The 16611-nt window shown below is 43.3% G+C and overlaps 1 protein-coding gene across 3 annotated transcripts; it reads left to right on the top strand.

Moving 5' to 3' along the window:
• Positions 1 to 375: 375 nt before the first annotated feature.
• On the top strand, positions 376 to 16611 carry LOC123756692 (alpha-amylase 1). 3 transcript variants are annotated; one of them, XM_045739932.2, is made up of 13 exons: positions 376 to 467; positions 4161 to 4409; positions 6210 to 6298; positions 8234 to 8323; positions 8870 to 9027; positions 11144 to 11333; positions 11749 to 11904; positions 12804 to 12891; positions 14100 to 14347; positions 14684 to 14927; positions 15476 to 15591; positions 15859 to 16014; positions 16157 to 16611. In XM_045739932.2, exons 3-13 carry the CDS (start codon positions 6212 to 6214, stop codon positions 16166 to 16168), a joined length of 1545 nt encoding a protein of 514 aa, XP_045595888.1. In that variant the 5' UTR covers positions 376 to 467; positions 4161 to 4409; positions 6210 to 6211; the 3' UTR covers positions 16169 to 16611. The 3 variants fall into 3 exon arrangements, with proteins under 3 accessions (XP_045595888.1, XP_069187883.1, XP_045595889.1); XM_069331782.1 differs by having other exon boundaries at positions 378 to 467; positions 4134 to 4409; XM_045739933.2 differs by lacking the exon at positions 376 to 467 and having other exon boundaries at positions 4388 to 4435.

The following is a 16611-nucleotide window of genomic DNA, read 5'->3' as shown; positions in this document are numbered from 1 at the left end:
AAACCAGTGGAACCGCTTACCCGTCGAAGCAGTAAACGCCAAACCTCTGCTGGGTTTAAAATACAGCTAGAAAAGATCATTAGGGCATATAGTGGGACCTTTGGCAAGCCGCTGGCTTCCTGCCCTCATCGAGGCCCCTAGTATTAGTGGCCCAGAGGTAAATTCAGGTAAAAAGCCACTGCATCTTGTGGCACAGGTATAATGACACTCTATGGCAAGGGATGACATCTACGACAGCATTACGCTCATCACAGAGCAAGAAAACAGAGAACCTACATGACACTAATTTTAATTTCAATGTTGTAAAGCATTATATTATTTATAACTGACGCGTTTCCCGTTTCCCTTCTGAAGCATCTGGCTCGTGGAAATTACCCAGTCAGGCGTTGTCACCGTCTCTACTGGAGCACTGTCAAGCATCCTGTGTGTTAGTGCGAGGTGTCTCGCTCGCTCCTGTGTGTGTGCTAGTAGGTGTCTCGCTCACTCCTGTGTGTGTGCTAGTAGGTGTCTCGCTCACTCCTGTGTGTGTGTGCTAGTAGGTGTCTCGCTTGCTCCTGTGTGTGTGCTAGTAGAAGGTGTCTAGCTCGCTCTTGTGTGTGCTAGTAGGTGTCTCGCTCGCTCCTGTGTGTGTGTGCTAGTAGGTGTCTAGTTGCTTAGTATATTTCTGCCCTGCGTGTTTTGGAGTGCTATTAACCTCTCACGGTAGACGTGGCTGGGTAACATGGTGCTGGCAGGACTGGAACGAGCGCAAGTCAAAAGGTATGACACACAGGCGGCTCTGACCCCCGCGCCGTCCAGCAATGCTTCCCGTGGGCGCAGAACATCTTGGTGAATGACAATATCAATCAGCAAGAACACTAGATAATAGCCTTGGTTGTAGTTTTGTACTTCGGTGGCTCGCAGGCACTGGTGCTCGTCTGGTTCGTGTCCTCTTGAAATCTTAGGATTGATAAATATTCCATTACAACTCAGATTCCATTGGCGTTTAGGTGTCGTGTAGAACGAAGGCTTACTGTATGTTGTCTCTGCCAACTGCCATTCACTCCAAAAACCGTATTAATCTTGGGAGAATAAGCGAGTGAATGATATCGTCTTGAAAATATATTTTGCTTGAATTAGTGTGGGCGTAACGATGGATGCTGGGATGACGGAGTGCGTCGAACAGACTGTTGGAGGTGGTAAGCCCACCACGCCCCACACGCCACCTGGCTCTTCCCGCGCTGATACAGACACATCTAGAGCAGTAACGCCTTACATCACCCGCATGTCCTTGGAGATAACACACATCACCTCCTGTAAATGTCATCGTGAGTGTGTGTTATGTATTTTTAAACAGAGAGAAGGAAACATTCTAGAACGTAGTGTCGGAAAACCCGACACCATTTACTAATATTAAATACAATAAGCAGATAATATTGCTGCTGAGTTGTATACACAAGTTAACCCATAGAAGAAGCAGCACAGTGAAAATTTCTGTCAATAGAAAACGAGATATCATTGCCACATAGTGCTATAAATTCACCAACTATTCTGTTGGGAATTATTCTTAATACATCAGTCTTTTGATTTTTAACAGCATAAAAACATCTCTATTGAATTAACTTAATTATCAGTACCAAAATAGAGTAAACGTGACTTGTCTACCACTTGTTGGCATCTGGACAAGAAAGCCAGGGGTCAGTGGAGAGGGGTCAGCCATTGTTTATGACCAGAATCGCTGGAGCGAGTTCAGCTCCTTTAATTCTCCCTTGGACGAAGTGTTATGGAGATCAAGTTAGTGCTTCCTCCATCAACACAGTCAACATCTAAATATGTGAAGAATCTTACTGAAACCCGTTTATTACCACGTTTCTGGCCAGTTATGTTAGGTGGATATAGGGCGAACTGGTTAGCACGAGAGGCAACGACTCAATCCAGGTAATTATTCCTTGGTCCTTATTTTATAAATAATATGTAAATATTTCTTCTGATATAGATGTCATATATATCTGTGGCAGTCTCCGTGTCATAGTGGTAAGACGCTCGCCTGGCGTTACGCGAGCACTTTGTCCTGGGTTCGTATCCTGGCCGGGGGAGGAAAAGCTGGACCCTTCAGAAAGGCGCACACGAGTCATGCTTTTGGGATATCCAATCGACTTTTCCCTGGATCCAGTACTAGAGCACAAGCAAATCCTAAGTGCGGAACGATGCCGCACAAAAAGTAGACAAAGCAGCGACACGTCAAGTTCTAGTGACCGTCATGGGACATGTGCCAGAAACATTCAATCTTGGAAATTGGAGAACATACCAACAGAGACCATACGTCCCGGAACCCCTGCGCTGCTTCAGGTGTCAGAAATACGGCCACCATCAATCACGCTGCACCGAGGAGAGATGCGGAGTGCGCAGCCTGAGACATCCAACCAAAGACTGTACAGACAAGCACAAGGCAAACCAGACCACAACAGCCAAATGTCCAAATTGTGGAGGCAAACATCATGCCTGGAGCACAACCTGCTCTGCACGGAAAGAAAAAGTGCAGACAGCTCAGGCCAGGATAAACACACAGATCAGCACTACATACACCAACACCAACGTCTGGAACACTCGTGCACAGCCACAACAGACACACACTCTCCACAGAGCAAAATTTCCCGAATCTATTAATTCCAAATCAGAAAATACACAAAAGTGCTGCAGAAATACAGCAAATGCAAAAGAGCAAAAAACAATTACTTTCGGAATCAACACAACAAATATACAGTTTTACCACCGAGGTCCAGCTGAAAAACATAGTGAAGATCATAGCAGAGACCATTATTAATTGCCTACAGATGACGCAGAACGCCTCACAGCAACAGACTCAAGAAGTCACTTGTGTAATAATGGACAAGATCGTGCAACAGACCACAGTTACACTAGAAATAGACACTTCGAGACAAGACGGAGCACAAGAGGACAAACAACGCAACATGGACATACAGACTACCAACAACAGTCGGATAGTCAAGACACCAACTGTTGGTGTCAAGATAGTCAACTGCAAGAAACAGTGACCACCCAAGATCAACAGAATCTTACAACACAAGAGACAGACAACAACAGCCAATACAGTCTGATATGCAACAACACCAACAAAAACGTATTGAACAGCAGAGATGCATAGGATCCAATAACACAAGAAACGGCTACGAGCAATCAATGCAGTCCGACATGCAGCAATACAAGCAGCAAAGCGATGGACCACAGTTATGCACAGATTCCAACAATGCCGGGGATGACCACGAGCAATCAGTGCAGTCCGATTTGCAGCGACACGACTTGCGAGGTGGAGAATATAGAGGTCGATTCCGAAGAGGAGTACTACTAGAACAGGCAACACCTTGTCTATGCATGAGTCTCTTGTCTATGCATAGGCCAAGGAACTTTCCATCATTTTTATTGCTGATGTTAACATTGTCTATCTGAATCTGAATTTCATTTGATGATTTGCTTCCAAATAAAATATGAAGGTCTTTTCTATGTTTAGTGTGAATTTGTTGGTTGCCATCCATGAGTCGACTTTTTGTAATTCGTTATTTACAACATTATTTAGTGTGTGTGGGTTGGGGTCTGAATAAATGAAGGTAGTTTCGTCAGCAAATAGTATAGGTTTAAGAATTTTAGAGACATTAGGGAAATCATTGATGTATATAAGATATAAGAGAGGTCCTAGGATGCTGCCCTGTGGCACTCCTACGGTTAATGGTAGAATGGGAGAGGTTATATCATTGATGGCTACATATTGGTGTCTGTCACTAAGATAGGATCAAATATAGTTCAGGGAAAGGCCTCGAATTTCATAATGGTGGAGTTTAAGTAAGAGGTAGTTATGGTTAATAGTATCAAAGACCTTTATCAAGTCAATGAAGAGTCCAATTGGGAACTCATTTTTGTCAAGGGCTGTGTAAATGATATCAAGCAGACTAATAATTGCATTGTAACTAATATAATAATATAGCAACGGAAGACTAATTTAGCAGATAATATAGCAACGGAAGACTAATTTAGCAGATAATATAGCAAACTAATATGGCAATACAAGCATGATCGTGAGGTCTTGTGAAACAATTCCTTGAGAATCAGACGTTTTGTAATGAGTGAGATTCTCACAGTGTTGCCACTCGCCCTTGATTGACCAGGGAAACTCATCACCTGTCCCAACAACGTCAAGTCAGTGATGCCAACTATACCCGCACCTAGACGCCACGACCCGCACATCAACCCCCCTTTATCTACCCGCCCCACCCCATTACCTAATATTCCCCCGCCCTCCTTTTCAAATACACGCCCCTGCCCACAAGCTGCAAGCCCAGCCCACATCTGAAAGCTATAAATAAGAAGACAGGAAGCAGCACACTGCAGTCCTCACTGACTGACCGGTAGTCCAGGTACGTCGTGTAGCTGACGCTTGTTGGTATGATGCCATAGTTCTTGTCGTATTGTGATGCTTAACATATTAGCTTGACTTACGGTAATTTGTCAGGGCATAAAACTAATAGTGATTTGTATTATTCTTCCCTTTCTTAAACTAATTTGACTCCACTTACACTTGTTAAACCTTTTATGGTGATATCTACACACACGTCTTCAATAAGTCTTCTTTGAAGTCGTCCCTAATAACGTGGAATGTTAATTTCATCCTCCACGACGTTTCGCTCCGTCCTGGACCATTATTAAGTCGATTATATCTCTCTTCAGAGAAAGATAGTGCCGATGGTCACACTTAATAGTTTAGTTGAGTTCATTTATTATGCACCCCATTCCCATCTTGTGGGCAGTAGTGGAAAGGGTTACAGAGGCAGGGACTGCCTCCCTGTTCAGGGACTGAACGCAACAATTCATTTAGCTAAGCAAGTTACAATCTTGATGAGCTAGTTACAAAATTCAATGCACATCGTCACATCATCAATGGGTTCGAGATCGACCACAAGTACAGTTTCTAAATTAAGCAACTGACATATGTGGAGAGCTAGTGTCACAATTGATATGTTTATCCTGCACACCGCCCCCCATCCAGTGGGCAGCGGTGGATAGGTTACAATCACTTAGTTACTACCTACAGTTTGCAAACTGGAGACATTTGGCTTAGATTTCTGGTAGCAGATAATTTTGAATTAAATATTTACACATTTTTGAATCATTTATTATTAAATTGTCTCTGAATTCACATATCTTTTCGCATTCCATCATAGTGACGGAGGGTGTGCGAATCATTTTGTTGACACAGTTTACATTTGGTCAGGTCTACATCAGCAGATAATGAGAATTCCCAGAGATACTTGTAACCGAGTCTAAGCCGGGCAACAGTAACATCTAGAAGTCTGCTGATTTTACTGGATGATCCATAGATGTGTGGCTCCTCTTGCATGATAGTATGGTGATAGATGGAATTAATGGTGTCGATTTCACTTTGCCTCAGATCTACAAAATTTTGTTGAGGTTCTTGGTGTACTATTGGTCTCAGACTGGTTATTGACAATCCAAGGTTACACTCAATTTCTCCTTTTAAGGCAGATTCTTTGGCTAACTCATTAGCTCTATCACGCATTCGGAAACCAACATGAGATGGAGTCCACATGAAATGGACTCTGTTACCATCATTAATAATTTTGTTGTATTTGTGTCTAGCTCCAGAAACGAGCATGTTACAGTTATGTCTTAAAGAGTTGAGAGCAATTAAGGATGATAGTCACTTACAATTAATGTATCAAGTTTGGCGACTTGTACACATTTCAGTGCAAGAAGCAAGGCAAATAGTTCGGTCTGAAGGGTAGAGGCCCAGTTGTTTATAAGGACTCCCCACTCAAAATATAAGCCATCGCCCACTGTCAGGACAACTGCACTTAGTAGATATGTAAACTACTAACATGAATTAGGTCAAGCCATCTTCACAATCTGTTACATTCCCCGGTATTCACTGCACCTGCTGCCAACTATACCGATTGTATCATTACGATCGTTATCGAAGACGGGTTTCCATAAACGACACTTAACCACTTATCATAATTTATATGATAAATATGAGCATAAATAGAATAACTATGCAATTGGTTCAGTGAATTAAAGTGACATTTAATAATTCAAGCTCCGGCACATCACTTTTTTCTTTACAAGTTAGATACACAATACATCATTCTCCACTGTGTAAATGAAGATTACAGTACTTAGTAGGGATGTGTGTACTGCAGGTATGGGAGTGTTGTTGGAGACGGTGTTGGTGGCGGCGGTGGTGGGCTTGGCGCAGGCACAGTGGGACCCCCACTTCTCCAACGGCCAGGTCAGTCTCTCTCCACTAGTACATTAAGCTCAACACCAGTGTATCACTTGAGCTTAATGTCTGTTATCTCCCGTTGTCTGCTTATAGCTGTCAGGCGAAGTTTACAGAAACACAGTTAACTTTCTGTCTACTGCGCTGTCAACCTCTGTACCGTCCTCCCTAGCACTGCGTAATTGTACCGTCCTCCCTAGCACTGTGTGACTGTACCGTCCTTCCTAGCACTGTGTAATTGTACCGTCCTCCCTAGCACAGTGTGACTGTACCGTCCTTCCTAGCACTGTGTGACTAACGACTTGTCGACTTGTCTCCAGTTCCTAGCTCAAGATTTCTGCATCCTCGCCCCTGTCTTCAATCCCCTGCTTGCCTGCTCTAGGGTCCTTGGAACGGAACAGAAATGAACACGAAAACTTCCACCTAAAATTTTGAGTGTATTAAAAGAAAATGAGGAAAATATATGGGGAGGTAAATGTAAGGGCATAAAGAAGTGTATTTATGTACTCTGCAAACAGTCAGGAATGTACTTATTACATTTAGTATTAAAACGTATTGTCTATTCGGAGGATGGGTCAAGTAAATGAGAAATTCTAGATATAGTATAGCGTAGTTAACCATACCAGGTGCGAGGTGGTGGGGTGGGGGGCATAAGTAGAGTTTTCTATGTCATGCTGCCCTCTTTCTTCAACCCGTTCTCCTGAAAACTACGTCGCATTTTTAACGTATAATTTCCCTAGGGCCAAAAAGTGACGTACTTATAGACAAGATGTTCTGCTTTGTGTTCGTGGGTCCTCGGGTAGGGTAGGACAGGGCAATTTAGTACAAGAGTTTAGTGACGCTGGGTATTATCTTGAGGTTATCTTGAGATGATTTCGGGGCTTTAGTGTCCCCGCGGCCCGGTCCTCGACCAGGCCTCCACCCCCAGGAAGCAGCCCGTGACAGCTGACTAACACCCAGGTACCTATTTTACTGCTAGGTAACAGGGGCATAGGGTGAAAGAAACTCTGCCCATTGTTTCTCGCCGGCGCCTGGGATCGAACCCAGGACCACAGGATCACAAGTCCAGCGTGCTGTCCGCTCGGCCGACCGGCTCCCTAGACAAGGCCAAAATTACATTTTGGCCTTGTCCCCCCCCCCCCCCCAGAGAGTTGCCACAACGGTCACAAAATACCGTACTAAAACACCTGAACGTAACCTAACCTGCCGACCCACGCATTGTCTGTGTGAATGTTTGTGAGCCGCTATGATTTATAGTTCATGATATTATGACCGTTGGGGATTTTGATGTCAAAATGAGAGGTTTTATTCACCAGGACACGTTCTGCATTTTAACAACACGATATAATTTTGTTTTTGTTAAATAATCTATGGTTAATGTTACTAAAGGCGGCATGAATGTTCCTTTTTCATCCTTTACTTAAAGTTTCTGTGTTTCCTTTAAGGACTCAGGCAGTGTTTACCTCATCCCTGGATCCTACTGAAAATGCTGGCGATCTCTGATGCACTTTTCCGCTGTATCTGATCCTTATTTATCCTGCATTTGTTCCAGTTTTTCATTTGATTCAGATTCAGTATATGTATTTTGATTTTTTTATCTATTTTATTAGTTCATAATATGTGATGAATTTATTACATTATATAGCTACTATACACATATAATAATTTATCATAATAATGATAATTTGTTTTATTAATAATATTATTAACAGCTTGGCAATAGATCTGATCTAATTTACACACCAATCTCCTTATTATTACTATTATTAAATATAATATATTTCAACCCTTAATAATTATTATAAACAAATTTAAATATAAAATGATGTGCTCTGCATATTCTTGATAAGTTATAATTTCCTTATCATCAAATCAACTACAGTATTTACAAGTTAATGTGTGCAAGATTTAACGAAGTGCTCACTGATGGTTTCTGCGTCTCAGGCCATCGTTCATCTGTTCGAGTGGCGATGGGCGGACATTGCTGCTGAGTGTGAGAGGTTCCTCGGTCCCAAAGGCTTCGGCGGCGTCCAGGTGATATTGGTGGCGGTGATGTTGGTATTGAGTGGGTGTACTGAGTGGGCAGTGAGTGTACCGAGTGGGCAGTGGGTGTTCTGAGTAGTTGGTGTAGTGAGTGGGAAGTGGTCGTACTAAGTGGGCAGTGGGTATACTGAGTGGGTGTACTCAGTGGGCAGTGAGTGTACTGAGTGGGCAGTGGGTGTACTGAGTGGGCAGTGTATGTACTGAGTGGGCAGTAGGTGTACTGAGTGGGCAGTGGGTGTACTGAGTGGGTAGTGAGTGTACTGAGTGGGCAGTGGGTGTACTGAGTAGTGGGTGTACTGAGTGGACAGTGAGTGTACTGAGTGGGCAGTAAGTGTACTGAGTGGGCAGTGGGTGTACTGAGTGGGCAGTGGGTGTACTGAGTGGGCAGTGGGTGTACTGAGTGGGCAGTGAGTGTACTGAGTGGGCAGTTAGTGTACTGAGTGGGCAGTGAGTGTGTGACAAGTCAGCAGTAACTCTCCTCACAGAGTATTTAACTCGACTCTAACTATTGAACGTTACCCCCCTGTGGTGGCTCAGGTGTCGCCGGTGTCGGAGAACATTGTGGTGTACCAGAATGAGAAGAGCCGCCCCTGGTGGGAGCGGTACCAGCCGGTCTCATACAAGATCATTACTCGCTCGGGCGACGAGAGCGCCTTCAAGGACATGGTCAACCGCTGCAACAACGTCGGGGTCAGGTACGTCTTGTCCACACGATATGCTCCTTCTCATATTGCTGGGCATCACAACCTTGATGTGAAGCTCTGAGGGGAAGGAACCCCCTATTACACTACAAGAGTTCATAGGGAAGGAACCCCTATTACACTACCAGAGAGTTCATAGGGAAGGAACCTTGAATAGTCAGAACGCACTACTTAGCCTAGTATGCAAGGCCCAATATGCCTAACAGACAAAGTGATTTTCGTTATTTTCAAATTGATTTGTTTGTATTAATATTATTGTATTATATTTAGAGCATGAATTACTGACAGTTATATCAGGTTACGTTAGGTTAAAATAAGTTAGGTTACTTTCGGTTAGAGTTAGACAGCTGATATTGTTTAGATCCTGGGTATGTGTGTGTGTGTGTGTGAGAGAGAGACCTATTTATATCACGTGTGTGTGAGAGAAACCTATTTATATCACGACGCAATTATTAGTCTCCTTGATATAATTTACTCAGCCCTTGACAAAAATGAGTTTCCGATTGGACTCTTCATTGACCTGAGAAAGGTCTTTGATACTGTTAATCACAACTACCTCTTACGTAAACTCCATCATTATGGAATTCGAGGCCTTGCCCTGGACTATATCTGATCCTATCTTAGTGATAGACACCAATGTGTAGCCATCAATGATATAATCTCTCCCATTCTACCAATAACTGTTGGAGTGCCACAGGACAGCATCTTGGGACCTCTCCTATTTCTTACATACATCAATGATCTGCCTAATGTCACCAACATTCTGAAACCTATATTGTTTGCTAATGATACTTACCCTCATCTACTCTAATCCCAACCTACATACACTAAATAATGTTGTTAATAATGAACTAAAAAAAATCCACTTATTAATGTCAACCAACAAACAAACACTTAACACAGAAAAGACCTACTACATCTTATTTGGAAGCAAATCAACAAATGAAATTCAGCTTCAGATAGACAATGTTAACATTAGTAGTAAAAATGATGGAAAGTTTCTTGGCCTATTCCTAGACAAGAGACTCAACTTCAGCACCCACATACAACACATAACTAAGAAAGTCAGTTGGTATACTCTCCAAAATCAGATACTATGTACCTAACTCTGCTCTCATCTCACTATATTATGCACTAATCTATCCCTATCTTAATTATGTTATCTGTGCATGGGGTTCAACCACTGCAAACCACCTCAGGTCCATCATCACCCAGCAAAAATCTGCTATCAGAATATTAACAAATTCTGCTTTCAGACAACACTCAGCCCCCTTGTTTAACTCCCTAAACATGCTAAACATAATCTCACTCCACACATTCTCTTGTGTCAACTACATTTACAAAACCCTGTTCTTAAATGCAAATCCTGCTCTGAAACTCCTTGGACAGATGTAATAGGACCCCTTATTACCACACCAGAAATAAATATCTTTTTGATATCCCCAGTCAAACTTATTCTGTGCAAACACTCTATGCAAATAAAGGGACCTAGTCTATGGAACTCACTCCCTAATGAATTGAAAAGCTGTCCAACTTTTGCGTCATTCAAAAACAAAACTAAAAAGTACCTAATTTCATCTTCATAGTTTTCTACCTTGTTGCTTTGAAATTGCACTGTATCTATTGCTACCCAATCTACCAATCTTCATGTACCCAATCCAAACAACTTTACCATTGTGATCATTGCTGTCTTCTTATATGTGCTATCAATTTGCTGTATGGTGCCTATTATTCTTAGTTTAAATTACCAATCAAGCTGTCAATGCAATCAGTCAGAGCTTTAATATACCAATGTGCTTTAATATACCAACTAATCTCTCTCATCTTATTTTTTTTCTTTCTTGCAATGTATCTGTTATCATTTTATTAATTCCGCTAGAATTTACCTACTTAAAATTATCTGTTAGATTAAGGACCTGCCCGAAACGCTGCGCGTACTAGTGGCTTTACAAGATTGTAAATACTATGCTATGTATTCTCACAAACCCAATGTACCTTCTTGTATATAAATAAATAAATAAATAAATAACGTTAGTGGGATTTCGTTGTGGAACAATTGACCTCTTACTGCCTTTTGTTCCTAAGTAATACGCTTCTTTCTGTCCGATAGGATTTATGTGGACTGCGTCTTCAACCAAATGACGGGGTGGTGGCCCGACGGGACACCCACCACCGGGGGCACCTCCTTTGACTACGGCGCCCAGTCCTACCCCGGGGTCCCGTATTCTGCCTTTGATTTCAACGATGCCAACTGTCACTCTGCCTCCGGCGGCATTGAAAGTTATGGAGATGCAAACCAGGTACAGTAAATATGCTTCACCTGTTATTTATATATACAGTCACTCTGTTGCCTCAAAATTATTTTATTGATATATCACGCCATTGTTATTTCATGGCATAAGACTGGGGCGTAAGAGTGTGAACGCCATTACCGTAGGCCACAGTGTGGTCAGGTCGAGTGTAAAACCCTGGTAGGGCTCCTGTTCGGGACTCCAGAACCTTCCCGTGAATTCAGTAGAGTTCCGGGTTGGTCGACTTTTGTACCATCATGGCCCAATTGGTTAAGGCATATATCTAGGAATCATCGGCGTTTTTTTTAATCAGTGTTAATTTGTTAACCAGTGTGGCATGATCCTGTCTGAATATGAATGAAGGATAATTTGTGTTATAGAGGTGGTGAGCTATGATAACAATAACAATGCTGGTGTGTGGCAGGTACGCAACTGTAAACTGGAGGGGATGAACGACCTCAACCAGGGCTCCGATTACGTTCGGGGGATGATCAAGAACTACCTCAACACCCTCATCAGCTACGGCGTGGCCGGCTTCCGCGTCGACGCCAGCAAGCACATGTGGCCGGGAGATCTGAAGGTAGGGGCGGCGCTGGGCTCCCTTCCATGCCTCCATGCAAACAGTATGTTGCTAGGCTTTATGCCCGAAACGCTTTGCGTAATAGTGGCTTTAGGCATTGTATGTACTAGCTCTACCTATAAGTCAAACAATCCTTGTAAATATTTATTGTATGTATGTACCTTACCTAAATAAAATTGTATTGTTGTATTGTATTGTATTGTAAAATTGTATTGTATTGTATTGTTGTTTAATGTTCAACATTTAATTATCGCCTGCTAGGATTCTATGCATAGTTCTGCTAGACTAAGACAATAAATAAATAGCTCTATTAGACTGAGAACATATACATTGCTCTGCTAGTCTAAGAAACATGTATATATAGTTCCTTCATTATGACTTGCTCTACTTTAAGAAAACCAATATTAAGAGGGGCTGACAAATGTACATAATGAAGAGCTTGGAAGAAGCAGATCTTGAAGCAGGCTAGTAACCCTGAAGCATCAAGAGAGGTGCTTCAAGGTTACTGCAGCATCAACCGACAAGTAAATAAATATATAATCTAGGCTCTTATTCAGATCTTCACGACACTCCAAATTTGAATTCGAAAGCTGTGTCAAAGACTTTACAATTCAGCTGACATTTTTTATTATTTTCAGAAGTACCTTTAGCACCAATGAAAATACAAATTTCAAAAGACGTATTCAATCTCAGTTTATCGGTTGCTGTTTTATTGAATTATTTACTTGAAAACAAGACATTCTATGCGAAGCAGCTATGATGATCATTTACAAAATAACTTACATCTTTCGACATCTGTATTATCACGCATCACCGCTACAGTTGGCCTTCACTGTGGATATTTGTGTGACTTGCGAAGTCGTTGTTCAATGACGAATTTGAGTCTTCGTGTCCCACAGGCGATCTACGACAGCCTCAACGACCTCAATGCGGACTACTTCGGCGCTGGTCAACGAGCCTTCATTTACCAGGAGGTCATCGATCTCGGTAAGACCAGAGCACTTCTAACACCATAGGACCACTATAGCTTCCGCACTCCTGGCTTGCTTGAGGGTGAACTATGCACTCCTCCAGGCTTGCTTGAGGGTGAACTCTGCACTCCTCCAGGCTTGTCTCAACAGAGTTCAACGTGCAATAACTTGCCTGACATCTTTGTGCATTCCACGTGTCAACATCTCTCTCTCGTGATCTTTCACAATCTTTCATCATTTACACATTAGAACTTTATATAAGCAAAATATTACCAGTGATATGAGCTTGAATATATATGATTCTTTCTGCCTTCAGCACATCAATAAACTTACACATCAAACCATTCTCTACAAGCCTTCATCAACTCGTTTATACTTTAAAATCATATTTTATTTATACACTTCCTTCATTGCTCTAAGATATGCAGCGTTACATTGACCGAAGATACTGGGACACTCCCTAGGTTGCGATATCTTACATAGCTAGACGTTCTGGAATAGAAATATGGGACAACATGACGCGCTCTTCGAAGAATAAAGAAACTTATTGATTCAAGCTGGAGGTCCGTGTCCCGTAGACAACCCATCCCATGACACGAAACGCGTTCGTTAAGAGTTTAAGCAGAGGAGGAACCCTCTTCTTAATTCAGGACCTTTCCCAGTCAAAACCTTACCTTCGTCAGCACCTTATCCCAACAGAATCTAATCTTAATTAGAACCTTACCTTCTTTAACACTTCAGGCAAATCAGCAACTTCCACAAATAAGGATGCCGTTCTCACGTCAAATTCAAACGTCGGAAATTTGACGTTGCAGTGAATATAGTCGATATTATTAAAATTGCGACGCATTAAGTGAGAGGACAGGTTGACATAAGAACCTTTTGCACAACAATATTTTATAACATCTACACTCTAGCCTCTAACAGGACACACCTCCATGCACCATCAATCTTTTCAGAAGTCAATTATTCTGTTTGCGACTCTCAAACCTTCATTTAGGTCATTATGATCTACCATTATCAAAGAGTTGGTGTGAGAGTTTATTAATGAGTGCAAATTATTATTATGAAGTGTGTAATCCTGCATAAATTAATATCATTTTTATCCATTGAGCTCTGCGATGTCATGTTAATTAATTTTAGTAAATAATCCTCATTGGTTTGCAAATGAAACATTTCATTAAGAACTTCATTACTAACGACCAGTACCATTACGTGTTACAGGAGGCGAAGCTGTTACGAGCGGAGAGTACACGGGTAACGGCCGCGTCACAGAATTTAAGTATGGCAAGTTCCTGGGCGAGGCTTTCCGCGGGAACAACCAGCTAAAGTACCTGGTCAACTTCGGCGAGGGCTGGGGCATGCTGGACCGCGCCTACTCTCTCGTCTTCATCGACAACCACGACAACCAGAGAGGCCACGGGGCCGGGGGAGACATGATCCTCACCTTCCGCGTCTCTAAGCTCTACAAGGCAAGTATAGTGACCAACAATTCTCCTGGTGACTTTATTTAGAAAGCCTTTTGCGTAATAGGGCAAGGGAAAATTGGATGAGGTATGATGATGGAATTAAAATTCGGCGTTGATTAAACAGTTGTCAATTATGGATCGAAAGTCCGTCATATGATCAGTAGTTGTCAGGTTATAGAGACACATAATGAGTACAGAGACACATGATGAGTACAGAGACACATAATGAGTACAGAGACACATGATGAGTACAGAGACACATGATGAGTACAGAGACACATAATGAGGCTGAGACTGAGAGAAGCTTGACGAATAACAGTGTTCTGTTGACCGCACCAGATGGCCACTGCCTTCATGCTTGCCCTGCCTTATGGCCTCACCCGCGTCATGTCGTCTTATTACTGGGACCAAAACTTTGTTAATGGCCAAGACCAGAACGACTGGGTGGGTCCCCCGCACGACGGCAACTACAACACCGTCGGCCCCACCATCAATGCCGACGACACCTGCGGCAACGGCTGGATCTGCGAGCACCGCTGGAGGCAGATCTATAACATGGTCGAGTTCCGCAATGTTGCTCACGGTACGCTTTGGTCTTCTTGCTACGGTGCTTGTGTCCTTTTGTGCTCCCCGTTCCCCTGTGTTACTGTGTGCTCCCCGTTCCCCTGCGTTATTGTGTGCTCCCCGTTCCCCTGTGTTACTGTGTGCTTCCCGTTCTCCTGTGTTACTGTGTGCTCCCCGTTCTCTGTGTTACTGTGTGCTCCCCGTTCTCTGTGTTACTGTGTGCTCCCGTTCTCTGTGTTACTGTGTGCTCCCCGTTCTCTGTGTTACTGTGTGCTCCCGTTCTCTGTGTTACTGTGTGCTCCCCGTTCTCTGTGTTACTGTGTGCTCCCCGTTCTCTGTGTTACTGTGTGCTCCCCGTTCTCTGTGTTACTGTGTGCTCCCCGTTCTCCTGTGTTTACGTATCTCACCCTTTACGTCCAGGCACTCAGTTAACTCCCCCCTTCCCATTATGCTGACACATCTCTGACTCCCCGCTTCCCTCCCTCTAGGCAATAGATAACGACACTGCGCACTCTTCCATGTGCAAAGCACTAATGAAACTGTACATCTATTCCTCCCTTCCCCCAGGCACTGACATGAACGACTGGTGGGACAACGACAGCAACCAGATCGCCTTCTGCAGAGGCAACAAGGGCTTCATCGCCATCAACAACGACAGTTGGGACCTCAAACAAACCCTGCAGGTTAGGGAATCACAATTGTAATTGTCGTATTCATTACTAGTGAGTTCTATGCAATACATGAGGGCCGCTGATGCTGAAGAGCTCCACCATCGTGCTGCTGACAGTGTGGCTGACTTATAACACTGTGATCATCCTGATGAGGGTCTCTTCAGCATGGTAGAGTATCCTGCTTCCCTGGTAGGGTAGTGCAGATTACCCTTACTTAACCATTGAGTGCTTACCCTTGGGTAGGGAGTCTTATCATGACTGTGGTTCTCCCGTTCCCAGACCTGTCTGCCCGCCGGCACCTACTGCGACGTCATCTCCGGCTCCAAGAGCGGAGGGTCATGCACGGGCAAGTCCGTGACGGTGGGCGGGGACGGCACGGGTTACATCGAGATCACCACCGCGGAGGACGATGGCGTCTTGGCCATCCACGCTAACGTAAGTGTTGCAGCTTTCATTCGTCATCAACTACATTGATGTACTCGTCCACACGTTATATACAATGACTTACTTGTCCACATGTTATATACAGTGACGTACTCGTCCACACTAAGCCTCAATATAACATTTCCCTCCACAGTCCAAGCTGTAGTCTGCGTCCACACCACCTTCAGGAGTGAGCTGCTTGTGAAGACACGCCTGCCTCAACACCCCGAAACTCTCAGGTCTCAACACCGGCAGGTCTCAACACCGGCAGGTCTCAACACCGGCAGGTCTCAACACCTGAAGCGCTTCCTGCCCCACAGCTTGAGGGAGGGAGCAATACGCTGCCCACTGGACCCTGTGAAGCCCATAGTTCATCACAAAACCCGCATACAACTATGTAATATATTTAACAAAGAATAATAACTGGTTATGCGTGATGTAGAGCCAACAGCTCACAGTTCACTCTGCTCTTCAAAAAATCATTTTATGTCCGAACGCTGTCAACTGTTAAACATTTTATAATTACGGCTGCGTTAATTGCATGTGCCTGAAGACAGTTCTCTGACAAATATCATGCGACATAAAATTATAAGTAAAATCATAAAAATT

Source organism: Procambarus clarkii, chromosome 26 (genome assembly GCF_040958095.1).
Source record: "Procambarus clarkii isolate CNS0578487 chromosome 26, FALCON_Pclarkii_2.0, whole genome shotgun sequence".
Classification (NCBI taxonomy): Eukaryota; Metazoa; Arthropoda; class Malacostraca; order Decapoda; family Cambaridae; genus Procambarus; species Procambarus clarkii.
Note: the sequence above shows the minus strand (reverse complement) of the source record. Positions and strands in the feature narration are given on the sequence as shown.

Excerpts from the sequence above, each read along its gene's own strand:
- LOC123756692 (XM_045739932.2), top strand. The coding sequence starts at position 6,212 with ATGGGAGTGTTGTTGGAGACGGTGTTGGTGGCGGCGGTGGTGGGCTTG. Across the intron at positions 6,299-8,233 it reads CCCACTTCTCCAACGGCCAG|GCCATCGTTCATCTGTTCGA; the intron begins GTCAGTCTCTCT and ends TCTGCGTCTCAG. Across the intron at positions 9,028-11,143 it reads TGCAACAACGTCGGGGTCAG|GATTTATGTGGACTGCGTCT; the intron begins GTACGTCTTGTC and ends TCTGTCCGATAG.